Raw genomic sequence first — 15021 nt, 5'->3', positions numbered from 1 at the left:
TCCTCCTGAGAAATCGGATGCTTTGGACTGGAGGGTAGGCTCTCTTATATAGTGTTCCACTGAGGACCTGTCCTTCCCAGACTTCATTCCGAAATATCCAGGAGTTACTCAACTTGAAACTGGTAACCCAACTTCTCTACCCCTCCATTGGTGGCTGTGGGTGACCTGGAGACCCTACCAAACAGGGAGCAAATCTGATCACACTGAAGGGCTGAAGCATTATCCACTAAACAACAGAGAGTCCTGCTGTCATGTTATTTGTTAGGTATTATTATTATTATTTAATTTTTATGTACATATTTGGATTCCACTTCTGGAATCCAATGAGCCAGGCAGTTTCTGTAGGTCCCAACACAGAATACCTCACTCACTTCAAAACGAGGAAACACTTTTGAACCACAATAAACAGAGGGGAGAGATTAAAAGATGAAACAACATAATCAGTTTTATGCAAGAATACATTGCCGAGGAACAAGATTTGCATTATAACTGCAAGGAATAGTAAAACAGCCTGCCAAACATCCCTCATAGCACAAGCAAGGAAAATCCAGGACAATTTGGCAAGAAAGGCAGAAAAGCCACATGTTGCTTTGTGGCAAGAACGGATAACAATAAATGAAATCATTTGCTTCCCCGTAATGGTGCCTCCACACCTGTCACAGGAGGCACTGACCTCAGGGCCAGCCCTGAACAAAATTAATCCCTACTTAAAAAAAATAATCAATGGGGCACAGACAAGATCTATGGTGACACAATTTGAATACAGAACGCCACATTTTTTAAAAAAACACCATCAGATTTTTTAAAAAGCGTATTGGTGCAAAAGCTCTTACGCATACCAATTGTTTCAAAAACCTGCAAAATCTATTTGATGAATGGGGACCCTGGGACAGAACAAAAACATTTGCACTTACCATATGAAAAAAAAACAACACCCCTCTCATACCACTGTTGGTTGAAAAAGTATTTCCTGCCTTTAGCCTGAGCCAAGTTCTGCAATATGTTTTTAGGAACTAATCCCTTTCTAATGAGGCTGACTGAAAGTTCAGCTTGATGAATTCCCAGAACTTTTGTGCCTTAAGCTTCTCTATGATTCTATCAATCCAAGGAGACCTGGAAGAGTGAGAAATGCAATGCAATAAAAAACAAGCTTTGCGATAATTCTTTTAAGTAATAACATCCAGTACTAATAAGCCATTTATATGAACTTTGTTCCCAGTTGAGGGTTTACAAACAGGACTGAAAGGGAGGTCCTGTCTGCTGCAAAGCATAAGCAAGAATCTATGGGTTGAACTCCAAAAGCTGCCTGGTAAAAAAGCAATTTTCAGAAAGATGGCAGGCAGAGGAAATGGTAACGAAATTATACTGAATATGATTACAGTGTCATTACCTGTATTTTTTTTTTCCTTTTCGTAAGCACAGTCACTGCTTTCCTGCCTACAGACTTCTGATTAGAATCAGATTTAGGGACTGACGCATCATTAACAAAACAAATCAGAGCCCCACTGTCACCTTGTTTGTTAGATATTTACATATTCAAAATATTTAGGTATTTAGACGTTTGAAATGCTTAAAGCACCTCTCCTGGCACTCACCAGAATTTTGTGAAAGTGGATGGTGACAGGTGAGGCTTTTCTGCTCACCCAGACTTCTGACTGAATGGCAGCTCATCTCCAGACTACAGAGAGGACTCTATGGCATTGTACCCTACTGAGATCCTTATCCACCCCGTGCTCCATCCCTAAGTTCCCAGAAGTTTCCCAAACTGGATCCAGCAACCCTAACTCACTTGCTGGTGGATGACCCAGGCTAGTTTGATCTCATCAAGATCTCATCAAGACTCAGAAGCTAAGCAGTCAGCTCTGATTCGTATTTGGATGGGAGATCACCAAGGAAGTCTAGTGAGCATCTCTTGCCTTGAAAACCTTACAGCTGGCTGTGACTTGAGTGTACTTTCTACCACATGTTCCTAAGCTTCATTTCTGACTCTTCCTTTATATTGTAAAGATCCCCCAAACAAATCATTGGCTTTTCCCTCCTTTTCAGCCTTGTCCTGCCCATTTAGTTACTGCCCCTCTGTGCAGAGCCATGATACTTGGTTGTTCTGCATATGTTCATTCCATTTTTATTTTTATTTATTTACTACATTTATACCTTGCCATTCTCCCCATTGGGGACCTAAATTGGATCACGTTGTTCTTCTCATTATCTTCACAGTAATCCTGTCAGGTTGTTTAGATTAAGAATGTGTGACTGGCCCTAAATCACCAAACCATGATCAAATGGGGAATATATATTACTTACATTGAAGAAAAAATGTGTCCCTAATTGCTGTTTTCTGTGTAATAAGAATTGCTTAACATATAGGGAACAATTCAGCCTCCCTCAGGTCTAGTTTGCAGACAGATCCTTGATTTTGACAACAGCATGTGTCAGTCTTTTGGAAATCTATGTTTTTCTGCAGCTATTGGTGCAAGAACAGGGTATAATCCGTATTATTAAAATGAAGCCTCATTTGATAATGTTGACTGAAGAGTTATGGGCAGTCTGACTGTCCTGATCAAAGTTCACTGAATTCAGCCTGTTCACTAACAACCCACCTGATACGGATGAAGTCGTGTCTGTTATGCTGAAAGGAATGGCTCTTCCATTCATAATATATGAATACCACATAGTTAGGTAAGAGGTCTCAGGTATGATGAGGAGTTCTGTGTGATGTGTCAGCCAGTGCAGTGTTAACTTTTCCAGAACCTTCTTCATCCACTAGCCCCTGCTGATCAGAGAGGGCTGTATCTTCTAACTTCAGAGGCCATGCTTCAGGAAGAACCCCTTCTGCTTCTCTCAAGATCACACCATGGTAACACCTCATATTTTCCTCATGGAGCTGTGTTACCTCAGTGTTCCCTCCACAGAACCCCCCCATAGGGTTGACTAGACCATTGGCAACATTGGCAATATGGACCTTGTTGTCAGCTTGCTTCTTTCTGCTCTTGTCCTGTATGAGAAGACATGTGAAGACCTGCTTGAATCGCTTGCGGAAATGCTTGGAGATAAGTGCGTAGACAATTGGGTTGAGGCAAGAATTAGCATAGGACAGGCAATGAGAAGCTAGGCGACAAACATAGGTGGCTCGGTTGAAAGGGAAAGAGCCAAACCAAAAGCACAAGATCACCAAGTGGTGAGGCAGCCAACACAAGCAGAAGAGAACAGCCACAGCAACAATCATTTTGGTGACCCTGCGCTTGGCTTTACGGGACTCTGAGATTCTCTCAATGGGGTCCACAGAGGTCCACAAGAACTTAATGGTCCGAGCATAAGCCAGGCTGACAACAAATACAGGGAGAACATAGCCAAATACAAAGGTGAGGATATCCAAGATCTTGCGACGCTGGTCCTCCCAAATAGGGATGCAGATTGGCATCTCTTGATAGTGGACTATTTGGTAGTAGCTGAGATAAGGTCCCGCAAAAAGCAATGACAATGTCCAAATTAGTACCATGGCAAGAGCTGCATTGCGAGAGGTCCGGAGGTCCCTGGATTTCAGTGGATATCGAATAGCAAGATACCTAGAGGAAGAGATAATGTTTAATACAGGAATTTTTGCTGTTGATGTCACTTCCCTCATTGGTCTTTTCTGCCTTTAGTGCCACACACCCTTAATGCCATCATGCCAGGGACAGTCCCTTTCCAGGCTCTTCACTGACTGCTTGAAGTGTCATGAACATTTCCAGTGTAACCAATATTTGGACCTACAACAATTTGCAAAACGTAGATGTCATACCAGGCTTTCTCCACCAGAGTTTTGTGAAACTCTGGGGTTCCATGACAGCCCTGGAAGGGTCTCCCGAATGGCTGGAAGTTAATTAATTTTTAATATAGTTATTAAATCTGGGTCAGAAAAGTGAAAAGCATACCTACTGGATGGGGGATACGCTTCTAGGTAACACTGTGTGTGAACGAGACCTTGGAGTACTTGTGGATTGTAAACTAAACATGAGCAGGCACTGTGATGCAGCGGTAAAAAAGGTGAATGCCATTTTGGGCTGTATCAACAGGGGCATCACATCAAAATCACAAGATGTCATAGTCCCATTGTGTACGGCACTGGTCAGACCACACCTGGAGTACTGTTTGCAGTTCTGGAGGCCTCACTTCAAGAAGGACGTAGATAAAATTGAAAGGGTACAGAGGAGAGCGACGAAGATGATCTGGGGCCAAAGGACCAAGCCCTATGAAGATAGGTTGAGGGACTTGGGAATGTTTAGCCTGGAGAAAAGGAGGTTGAGAGGGGACATGATAGCCCTCTTTAAGTATTTGAAAGGTTGTCATTTGGAGGAGGGCAGGATGCTGTTCCCATTGGCTGCAGAGGAAAGGACATGCAGTAATAGGTTTAAACTACAAGTACAATGATATAGGCTAGATATCAGGATAAAAAATTCACAGTCAAAGTAGTTCAGCAGTGGAATAGGCTGCCTAAGAAGGTGGTGAGCTCCCCTTCACAGGCAGTCTTCAAGCAAAAGTTGGATACACACTTTTCTTGGATGCTTTAGGATGCTCTGGGCTGATCCTGCGTTGAGCAGGTGGTTGGACTAGATGGCCTGTATGGCCCCTTCCAACTCTATGATTCTATGATTATAAATGTGTTAAACACTTATCAGGTAATATGACCATATATAGTCATGTCAACCCACCCACCCTTCCCAAAATGGCCAGTGGTGGGCCTGGAGCGAGTGGGAAGGGGAGGGGCTCCAGGAAGTTATGCTCCCCAACCATATTCTGCATGAGCACACCACTTCTGGGGTTTCTCAAAGCCTGAAGAATGGTTCAGGGGCTGTTAAAAAGTTGAAAAAGGCTATGTTATATGTTGGATCTAGACTGAATTTTCCATTGGCAGAATGGAACTTTCCTGGCTCTTCCCTCTGATCACTTGGGTGACAGGGGACCCTGATGAACATCATGAGGAGGGTGTGCAGCCGGAAGGGGGTCCCAGCTACATAATTCCCACAGAATTTGCAGTGCAGTTTTCAAGATTTCTCTTTCAGTGTACAGAGAATACAGACTGGGCTTTGAAACCTATAGGCCTAGGAGATGCTCAAAAATGAACTTTAACCAAGAGAATGAGTGTTCAGACAGGAACCTTTCCAAGGACACAAAAACTGCTTGGAATAGGATGAGGTTACTAAGGGAACTGTCAAGCCTGCCGGGGAAGAAGAAACATGAGTGGGATATAGAGTCAAATACCTAGATAAAAAAGAGAAAGTAAAAAAATTATGTGGCTTATGAAATGGGGAGGAGATGGGCTAAAAGTAGAGGGAATCAGTACATGAAACAGATCTAAGAGGGCTACTGTGGTAGTATGGTACTGCCAATGTGGTATAGTGGGTAGAGTGTTGCACATGGATATAAACATGTCTGGATATAAATCCCCGTCATAAAACTCTTTGGATGACCACTCTCTTTCAGCCTCCTTTACCTCAGAGGGTTTTTGTGAGGATGAAATAGAGGTGGGGAGGATGAGCTCCACCATTCCTGATTGCCTTGGAAGGAGGAGGAAATAAAAATGTACTGGCTCCTTCCATGGAGGAAGTGAACAATGCTATATGGATCACACATTGGTTGATTTGGAGGACAAAGAACTGGTCTTCTCGGAGAGACACTGACATTTACCTGTCCACAGAGACGGCCGCCAGGGTGAAACTGCTGGCATACATGGTGAGGTAGATGAGAAAGTGCACAGCTTTGCAGGCAAAGGCACCAAAGAGCCACCCATCCAAGGTGTAGATGGTGGCCTGGAAGGGCACACAGAAGACGATGAAGCAGAGGTCTGCCACGGCCAGGTTGAGGATGAACAGGTTGGTGGTGTTGTATTTGACTTGCCCGTTACGCAGCAACACAACCAACACCAGGCCATTCCCTACAGTGCCCAGGATAAAGATGAGAGAGAAAACCACCGGCACAATAATGCCTGCGGTTCGTGCTTCTAGGCTGTCTGCTGAGGCGTTCCAGCTGTCCGGCATCTCTCCATCTGCGAGAAAGGGCCTGGCAAGATAGAGAGAGAAATATTAAAAGCGGCAGCCACAGAGATGAAAGCGGAATGGTGTGTTCAGTGTCACATCCGCAATCCCCACAGGCAGAAAAATTACTGCCTGGTCCCAATTCAGTAAAAAGAGACAATGCCCCTCATGATTATTATTACTATATTATTATTGGTATTCAATTTGGGCTCGAGGCGGTTTACGACATATTAAAAACGCATAGATACTTCATTAATGACATATTAAAATTCAAAAATCAAACACTAAGAACAACTCACTCCAGCAACGGATTGGTTAATTAATTAACCAACTGGCTGAGGCCACTGCAAGAAGATCTGGGGGCCCTCCTCATTTTTAACCAGAACAGCAGGTTTCCCCACACCTTTGAGGTGGGTGGTCGTTGAGCCGGTGGGGGTGGGTTTTGCCACCAGGTTGTGTGGGTTTTAATGCAGGAATTGTATTGTTTTTATCATGGGGTTTTATTGTTATAACCTGCCATGAGACAACTTGCTGATAGCGGAGGGTAAGAAATCCAACAATAAATAAATAAAAATAAAATAAAATTATGTCCCCTGTCCCCTAAAATCTCTGATCCTAGCCAGAATACGGTTCCCTTTCACATACAACCTGTGCCTCTAGCCGGTATTTGCTGTATTGTGAGTATCTGCATATGTGCTGCATACGGCAGAATACATAAAAGGATTCTTTTCCCCTGGGGAATCTGATTGGCAGCAACAGCAGCCAACATGAAAACTTATCCAGTAAGAAAAGTGAATGTACATCAGGCTCCCTATCACCAGCTCTTGTACTAACCTCCCAAATTGATTTTAAGGCTCAAGGAGGTTGAAAACAAAGTTCAGGGCCATTTTAATGGGCAGTTATGATAAAAAGAGCTGTCAATATAATTAAGGTATCTGTACTGTGCTGTCCATACCTCTGCAGCACATACTTGTCCAGCACGCATACAGATGATGCTGCATACATGAATATATAGTTGGGGATGCTGCCGAGGCATTGACTGATTCACACCCAAATCCCACAAGTGTGGTTAAGTGCTTTTTTTCTTTTTCATCAGCCCTGTGTTTTCAATAGGGCCAAGAAATGTTAGACAGGCAACCATTACCTTGAATGGTAATAAGAACCAGGGAAAGCTTTGTTAAGCTAAACAATTTATATGTGATGGGCTTAGGGATGCCAGTCCCCAGACGGGACCTGGGGATCCCCTGGAATTCAAGCTCATCTCCAGACTAAAGAAATCGGTTCTCCTGGAGAAAATGGCTGCTGCGGAGGGTGGACTCTGTTGCGTCTGTAGCCTTGCAGAGGACCGGCCTGGGGTCCGAAGCAGGATTCTTGCCAGCACAAAATTGACCAGTGCATGGCGAGATCCCATCTGCCAGACCCAGTCAGTTGGGAAGTGGCTTTTGTATATATGTTGGGGGCGTTTGGGAGGTTATTTGGTTCTGTTCTCAATTCTGCTTCTACTATGCTGGGGTCTTCATAAAGAGTTCAAACCAATACTGGTGTCCATGTCCACCTCTGAACCCATGGATTTAACAGTCTCCATAGCATTATACTCCACTGAGCACCCGTCCCACCCCAAATCCTACTCCTGGCTCCGCCCCCAAAGCCTCCAGATATTTCCCAACCCAGAACTGGCAACCCTCAGTAGGCTGCTGCAGGTCGGAGCAGAGAGGCAAAAGGGGGCTGACCGACCCATGAAAGGTGAATGCATCTTGGATCAAGGTGCTAATGTAGACCCAAGATTTGTGGATGGCGTGGGCTTTGGAATCTGACACATCTGCTGTGCCCAGAAGGCAGCCATGCACACAGTGATGCTTCAGAGGGAATTTTTGTTTAACGACCTCATAGCCCCTTTCCCAAGGGCAGTGACTTTTATTTGCTATCAGGCATTAAGCTGATCTTGCATTGTCAGCTGAAGAGGTAGTGCTCCTTCTTCCTCTATGATGTAATTGGTGTCGAAAGACCTGGATTAGTTCTATGTCACCTGAGGCATTTGGGATCCAAATCTCAGCCCTCTTAGCAGCCAAAAAGGCTTGGCTACAGTCCTTCCCAGAGGAAGCCTGAGCCAGGCACCACTTGACTCTCTTCATTACATTCCCAAAGCTGCTAAACCACTTTCGTGGTTTGGTCAATTAAAATCCCTGCCTTTGTTTAGCAGAGCTCAGTGCAGGACTCCAGGAAGCAGAATGGGAGGAAAGAATTAAATGCTTGTAATTAATATTAATCGAAGGGGAGGGTGACCCTGGGATGTGTTTGTTACAAACGAGATAGTGGATCATTGGCTCTGCTGACATTGCCATCTTTTCTTCCTCAGGCCACCTTTAACAAATGACATTTCCAATATCAGTTCAACAGTTACAGCTTTCTACTTTGCTCCATATGAATGCTGGGGAAGCTGCACCTGCTGGATTCCTGCCTGTCACACAGATCAGCCTACTGGAAAGCCAGCATGATGTAGAAGGATATAGACAAACTGGAATCATAGAATAGAATCCTAGAATAATAGAGTTGGAAGGGACCTCGTGGGTCATCTAGTCAAACCCTGCCATCCCCAGTCTCCAACCCTAAATCTCCAGGAATTTCCCAACCTGCAGTTGGCAATGTTATGCTAAAACCATCTTTTCACTCCTGCAGGTTCTCTCTTTTTCCAAAAACCAGACTGATCATAGCAAGAAGCAGAGCTTTTCCAGTAATCACACCAGTCCTCAAAGCACCATTTGCCCCAAAGGAACTTGGTTGACAATTAAGATCTCCCATGAAGGGAGCAAGGTCACTGGAACAGGACATGTCACTGGTGGCATCTCAACAACTGAACACCCTCCCTCCAGCCTTCTTAGCTTTAGACATTAGACTAAAACTTTGTGAGATGTCAAAGACAATGTGCTTTTATTCCAGATTTGTTTTAATATGCTAGACATTCCTTTTCATAACTGGATTTTAATTGTTACTAATGTTTGGTGATGCTTTTGGGGAACCAATTTGCCTTTGAATCATTACGTTATTGATTTGTTTTAACTAGGTTTTGCTGTGCATGCCGCTTCAAAAACCATGCCGCTGAAAATCTGAACATGCATTGTTTTAAAGCATATTGTTTTCCCCCAGCAGAAGGCTGCCAGCTCCTTTTCGGTTTCTTTTTTTTTAAAGGAACCGACAACAACATCTTTGCTTTGAAGGCCCCTGGGACGCATCCTAAGGATGGTGCAGCTGTTGTGATTTCAGGGTGTTTGACAGGAATTACTTGATATTGTTTTATGTCTTCCCCCACCCCTCGGATTTTGACATAGCGTTTTAACTAGGCTGTACACCAGCTAAAGAGCCCTCACAGGCCATATTGCCCAATGAAAAAGGCAAACGAGCCCCTCTCAAGCCCTTTCCAAGCATTAGGATGCAAATGAATATTTGGGAGAAAAGGTGACATCTCTATGATGACGTCTACATAAATTCATCGGGTTATTCCAGTCTAATAATAGAAGGTGTTGTGTGAAAAGTGGTAATTAGTACAAGGTTGCCAGATCCCCCCCCCTTGGCCACAAGCGGGGGACAGGGGTGTAGGTTGCCAGACCCACGTTAGGAAAGTCCTGGAGATATGGGGATGCAGTCTGGGGAGAACAGGGACAATATCACAGAGTCCACCCTCCAAAGCAGCCATTTCCTTTGGAGAGCTGATCGGGAGATGAGCTGTAATTCCAGGGGATCCCCAGGTCCCACTTGGTGAATGGCATCCTTAAATTCGTATCATCCATCTCTCAGGACTCCCAGACCCTATTGCTGATCCAAAGAGGTATGGACTTCCTACCTTTCATTTGGACAAATATTGCTAAGCACACAGTGGCAGAAAGATAGGTGTCTCCCCCCCTGTTAAAGGTGCTGGTCCCCTATTTTCTTGTATATGTGGCCACCTTAGTCATGTTGAAATATGGAGACGAACAATCATTTATAAGAGAGCTGAGAATGACTTTTGGAGTGTCATTGCTTTCCATAGTGTCCCACAGTAGCCTCCTGTCAAGGAAGTCTTTGAAATAACTCTGTTCATCAGAGATGAAAGTGAGGGGTGTGTACAAACAAATCATTTCAAAATGCCCTCACCTTCCTGAAACTCCACATCATATTTTTGACAATAGTAAATCCATTTACTTCAGTCTGGACACAGTTCAGGGTCCTACCAGCTGGGCATCTGCTGAGGCAGAGGATCATGGCTGACCACAGATGCTTGGCCCACCAACCATGTCCACTCAGAGCAGATCACAGGGAACCTTTGGGGCAATCTTCCATTTCACACTGAGACACCAAGGAGGAGCTGAGTATGAGTTTTCCATGTTCCTCTCTTAGCCTTGTAAGTGCTGATGAGACTTAAAAGGAGAGCAAAAGTGGGACATGGACACATGCACATGAAGGGGTAGCATGTAGTGGAAGGCATCTTGCCCAAACCTGAAGCCCCCCTCTTCCAATCTTTTAAGACCAACAAAGATTTATTCAGGGTGTGAGCTTTCAAGTGCTTGCACTCAAAAACTCATGCCATGAATAAATCTTTATTGGTCTTAAAGGTGCTACTGGACCCTGATTTTATAGAGCTACTTCAGACCAACACGGCTACCCTTTTGAATCTTCCAATCCTATCACTGTTCGTTGTACACAATTTTTTCCCTAAGCACAGATTGTCTCTTCTGACTCATTTGTTACAAGCCAAACCTGAAATTTTGCACACTGATACATGGGATGGGGGAGTGGGGGTCCTATGGCAGCATGCACAGTTCCACAGTTCTGTTTGTGATCCATGAGTCAAGCAGCTGATTCATCATAAGCAAGAAGTGAATACAGACGCAAAGCGGGGCAATCATTTGCACAGGGCCCTCACGGGGTTAAGGCTAGCTGGCTGGCTTCCTAATGAAACACAACCAGTGTTAGAGACCAAGGTGTGAAGTTTGGTGAGGCAGGGCTGCAGCTGACCAAAATCACATTTGAATTAGGATCTGAATCCGGATCAAACCTATCTTGTAATACTGACCTGTCATTTTCACAATTTAAGAGAAGCAAAAAATTCTAGAGAAGGAAAGAAGGGGGAACAACAATCACTTAATGGGTTCCTTTAAGATTAACACCGTTTATAGATTTTAATTAGTACTACCACATTTTCATCATGCCAGTCGTACTAATGATTAAAATATATAGTGTAAACTGCTATTAACAGCATCTGTACAATTAGAGCTACTTAACAAGAAGGGGAGAGAGAGAGAGCGAGAGAGAATATGATACCACAGAGGAAAGTAATGTTGATCTTTCCTGAGCTGTGAACATTTCAGTTTTTCCCACATTATCTCTGTGGCTGGGAGACCTCTTTGTCCACTCACCCTGCCTCCCAAAAATTCTATTGAGGTGTTCTCAGTTTGCCTTTCTTAGTCTCTCAGACCTACCAAAGGGATGAGCTTTTGACGTACGCCTTTTCTACTGTTATTCATATCATATCCCACCTACAAGGGCTTGGAGCAGGTAACTACCTTTACAAACACAGTATTGTTGCAAAAAGCTGTACTCCTTTTTTTTTTTTAAGATCACACATCAAAGCTTTTAAAAAACAGGCACTAAAACATCCCTATTAAACACACCTTATTACAAGTGGTTACTAAAATAAACATATATTCCAGGTCACTAAATCCAACCCCCTTACAAAATATTGCCTTTGGGAAATGCTTAGACTCTGCTGGACCTTATTTGCTCCGTGGTGAGCTATAATTGCATCTAAATCCAACTTACCTGTGGCCATGCCATATAAAAGAGAACGTCTCTGTGCCGCTCCTCTGCAAGCCCTTCTGTGTGCCTCTCAAACCCAGACTGCGCCACCCTGGAGATGTGGCCACTGTATGCCCCGTTTCATCCCTGCCTCCTGCAAACGGTTGCTGGGAGAAGCTGCACTGGCTGGAACTCCCCTTCCTATACACTTCAAGAGAGGATGCCCTGCCGACTGACTTTCTCTCTTCTTCCCTGCCCTATCTGGGCCAGGCTGAAACAAGCCTGCCCCTCTTTCCCTGTCCTGTTTCGTCCTCCCTAATCAAAAGACAAGTACTCACTTGTTAGTTCAGAGGAGGGTTCCTCAGGGGCCACTTTTGAATCTTTGCCTCCCGGCGGCAAGGACTAGGCAACACAAGAACCCTGGCGGGGTGACCCCTCCTGTGCCAAGGCCAGAGAAACTGGTCTGCAAGTTGAGATGAGCAAGGAGTCTCTTCAATGTGCCTCTCTCTGTGTCTACTTCTCAATTCCTCCCTCCAGCTGCCTCTGCTTTTTCTCTGGCTCCCTCCTCCCTTGCTTGCTCTCTCTCTCTCTCTCTCTCTTCCCTAGCTCTTGCTCTGCCAAGCCCATTGATCCCCCCCCAGGTTTAGTTGGGGGTTAACTCTTCTATAGCCAGATCAGCTTTTCAAGTTATCTATCTATCTATCTATCTATCTATCTATCTATCTATCTGTCTGTCTGTCTGTCTGTCTGTCTGTCTGTCTGTCTGTCTGTCTGTCTGTCTGTCTGTCTGTCTATCTATCTATCTATCTATCTATCTATCTCATCCTTCTTTTACAGATGCTGCTCTTACTATTCTGCAGGAATTTAGACCGGAATACACATATCCCAAGGGTTGGCCCCCACCGGTGAGAGCAATGCATATTTTACAGCAAGATTTAAGCTGCAGGATTTTATTCTCAGCGATCACAGAGGAAAGCATTCACACAACTGTTTGTGGAGGCCATACGGAAAGCAACACCTGACGCTTCCCTGACTGTGACACTCCAGTCCTGTGTCCTTGCTGCCATTCAGAGGATTTGCCTTCCAGCACATGTTGGAGATGTGTGGGCTCCTTCACACTTTGTGATGTGTATTGAAAGCTGGATTTGGCATGTGGCAGCAACAATAAATAATCAGCTCAGCATGGACTTGGTGTCACCCCTGTGTGCAAGCTTTTCGCGTGCCAGAATGTGCCTGACAGTGGTGCAAATAGATCCCAGTCCCAGGGATCCATTCCTGCTGCAGGGAAGTGTGGGGACTGGTTTCAGAAGCTGGTAACATCTTCTGGAGCCTGAGGTCTTAAGTCAGGCAAATAAAAACAAAAGCAGAGATTTACTGCTTGGGATTGTACCAATCCACCAATCCAGGCCACCTGAAGTAGCAAGGGAGAGAGAGAATGGGACAAGACTGGTGGAAAAGCAGCAGAACAAGGAGAGATGGACCTACCTTGCGCCAGTACTAAAAAGGGGCAAGAACATAGTCCATTAAAGACAACAAGAAAAGGATGAAATATAATCTATCTATCAATCAGTATTTTGGCAGACAAAAAAATAGATGTCCCCAACTGCTCAGGCAATGGATTTGTGAAAAGTTGTTTTTTTTAAATATAAGATCTTTAAAAACTGCACTTGGCAAATGCCATTTTAGAAGATGCATTCCCTGTTCTATTTTACATAGGAGGGGAAAGCCATGTTTAAAAAAAAAGACATGCCTTATTCTGATGATTGTTTCTACTCATATGCAAATGTGGGTGAATTAATGTTGGTATTTATTCAGCTAAGAATTCGTTGCTCTATTTAGTATATTGCTGTGACATGAAGCAAGATAGAGGATGGGGCGGGGGGAGGGGGCAGCCTCAGCCACCCTGTCCAACCCCTCACATTATTCACTTGTAGCACCTTGGCTCTTTGAATACTCAATATCATAACTTTTGGCATAACATGAACACATGCATAACTTTTGTTTATTTGTGCATTTGTACCCTGCTGTGACTCATTACATTATGTCATAGGCATTGTCCCTGACACCCATGCAATCACATTTTGCACTCAAACCGGAAAGACATTGCTTTTGTTATCTGACAGAAAGAACAGCATTTTCCCAATGCCTCAAAGCTGAGGGGAAAGCTATGTACTGACTCTTGTGGCGCTGTCTTGTATACCCAAAGAAATGCCAGTCGCCATTTTGAGGTCGGGAGAGGAATTTCCTCCAGGCCCGACTGGCCAAGGATTCTGGTTTGGGGCAAGGCATCATCTAGGCATGGACTTTGGGTACCTGTGGTGGGCAGGTAGTTATGAATTTCCTACATTCTGCTGGAGGTAGGACTAGAGCAGGGGTAGTCAACCTGTGGTCCTCCAGATGTCCATGAACTACAATTCCCATGAGCCCCTGCCAGCAAATGCTGGCAGGGGCTCATGGGAATTGTAGTCCATGGACATCTGGAGGACCACAGGTTGACTACCCCTGCACTAGAGGACCCTGGACATCCTTTCCAACTCTATTATTTTATGAGAGCAAACACATTAGATTAGAGGGGGGGATATTAGGATTCTCCCACAGTAAATAAATAATTATTATGCACAGTTTATACTGAAATGGCTATGAACGAGAGTTTGCCAGCGTTAACCAATATGAAGTCCTTTATTTACTCATAAGCTGTGAATATCTGTTCCACATAATATATCTCTGGTAAGGACTTGGAGGAGGAGCGTGCCTCATGGCTTAAGTGCCACTCAGCGCTTAATACCCACTCAGGGTGGCTGTCTCGCCCCTGAATGCCTCCTCCTCCAATCAGAGCCAGCCAACCAGCTTTTATCCCCCACCCCTGACCATCCCCTCCTCCTTCCACTTCCTTCCAAGGCTCGGAGGCTGAAGATCCCTGTTGCGTGAGAGCTGCCCCTGCTGGTGAGTTCCCTTCACAGGGGGCCTCCAGCCTGCAGCCTTTTCAAGTTTTGTGGGGAGAGAGAGGCTGTCCGCAGAGTTCTCCCCCCCCCCCCCGCCAATCTAGCGCCCGTTGTATTCTGGAATGTAATGGGCTTGGCCCATAGTGTTCCAATAAAGCATGTTGTCCAATAGATTTTTAGCCTCCACTTCCTCTAGAATTTGGGACAGGTTAGTGACATTTCCTTTCTCCTCATCTATTTGCATAGCAGACTCTTCACAAGTTAAAGTTAGGGAGCTGAAGGCAATGAAAATCAGC

General features: G+C 44.6%; 1 protein-coding gene across 2 annotated transcripts; it reads right to left on the bottom strand.

Moving 5' to 3' along the window:
* Window positions 1-2109: 2109 nt before the first annotated feature.
* On the bottom strand, window positions 2110-12336 carry GALR3 (galanin receptor 3). 2 transcript variants are annotated; one of them, XM_077339486.1, is made up of 3 exons: window positions 12122-12336; window positions 5668-6039; window positions 2110-3566 (listed from the first exon to the last, which is right to left on the bottom strand). In XM_077339486.1, exons 2-3 carry the CDS (start codon window positions 6015-6017, stop codon window positions 2690-2692), a joined length of 1227 nt encoding a protein of 408 aa, XP_077195601.1. In that variant the 5' UTR covers window positions 6018-6039; window positions 12122-12336; the 3' UTR covers window positions 2110-2689. The 2 variants fall into 2 exon arrangements, with proteins under 2 accessions (XP_077195601.1, XP_077195600.1); XM_077339485.1 differs by lacking the exon at window positions 12122-12336 and adding an exon at window positions 11808-12100.
* Window positions 12337-15021: the final 2685 nt, after the last annotated feature.

Source organism: Paroedura picta, chromosome 5 (assembly GCF_049243985.1).
Source record: "Paroedura picta isolate Pp20150507F chromosome 5, Ppicta_v3.0, whole genome shotgun sequence".
NCBI lineage: Eukaryota > Metazoa > Chordata > Lepidosauria > Squamata > Gekkonidae > Paroedura > Paroedura picta.
This window is presented reverse-complemented; position numbering and strand designations above follow the sequence as displayed.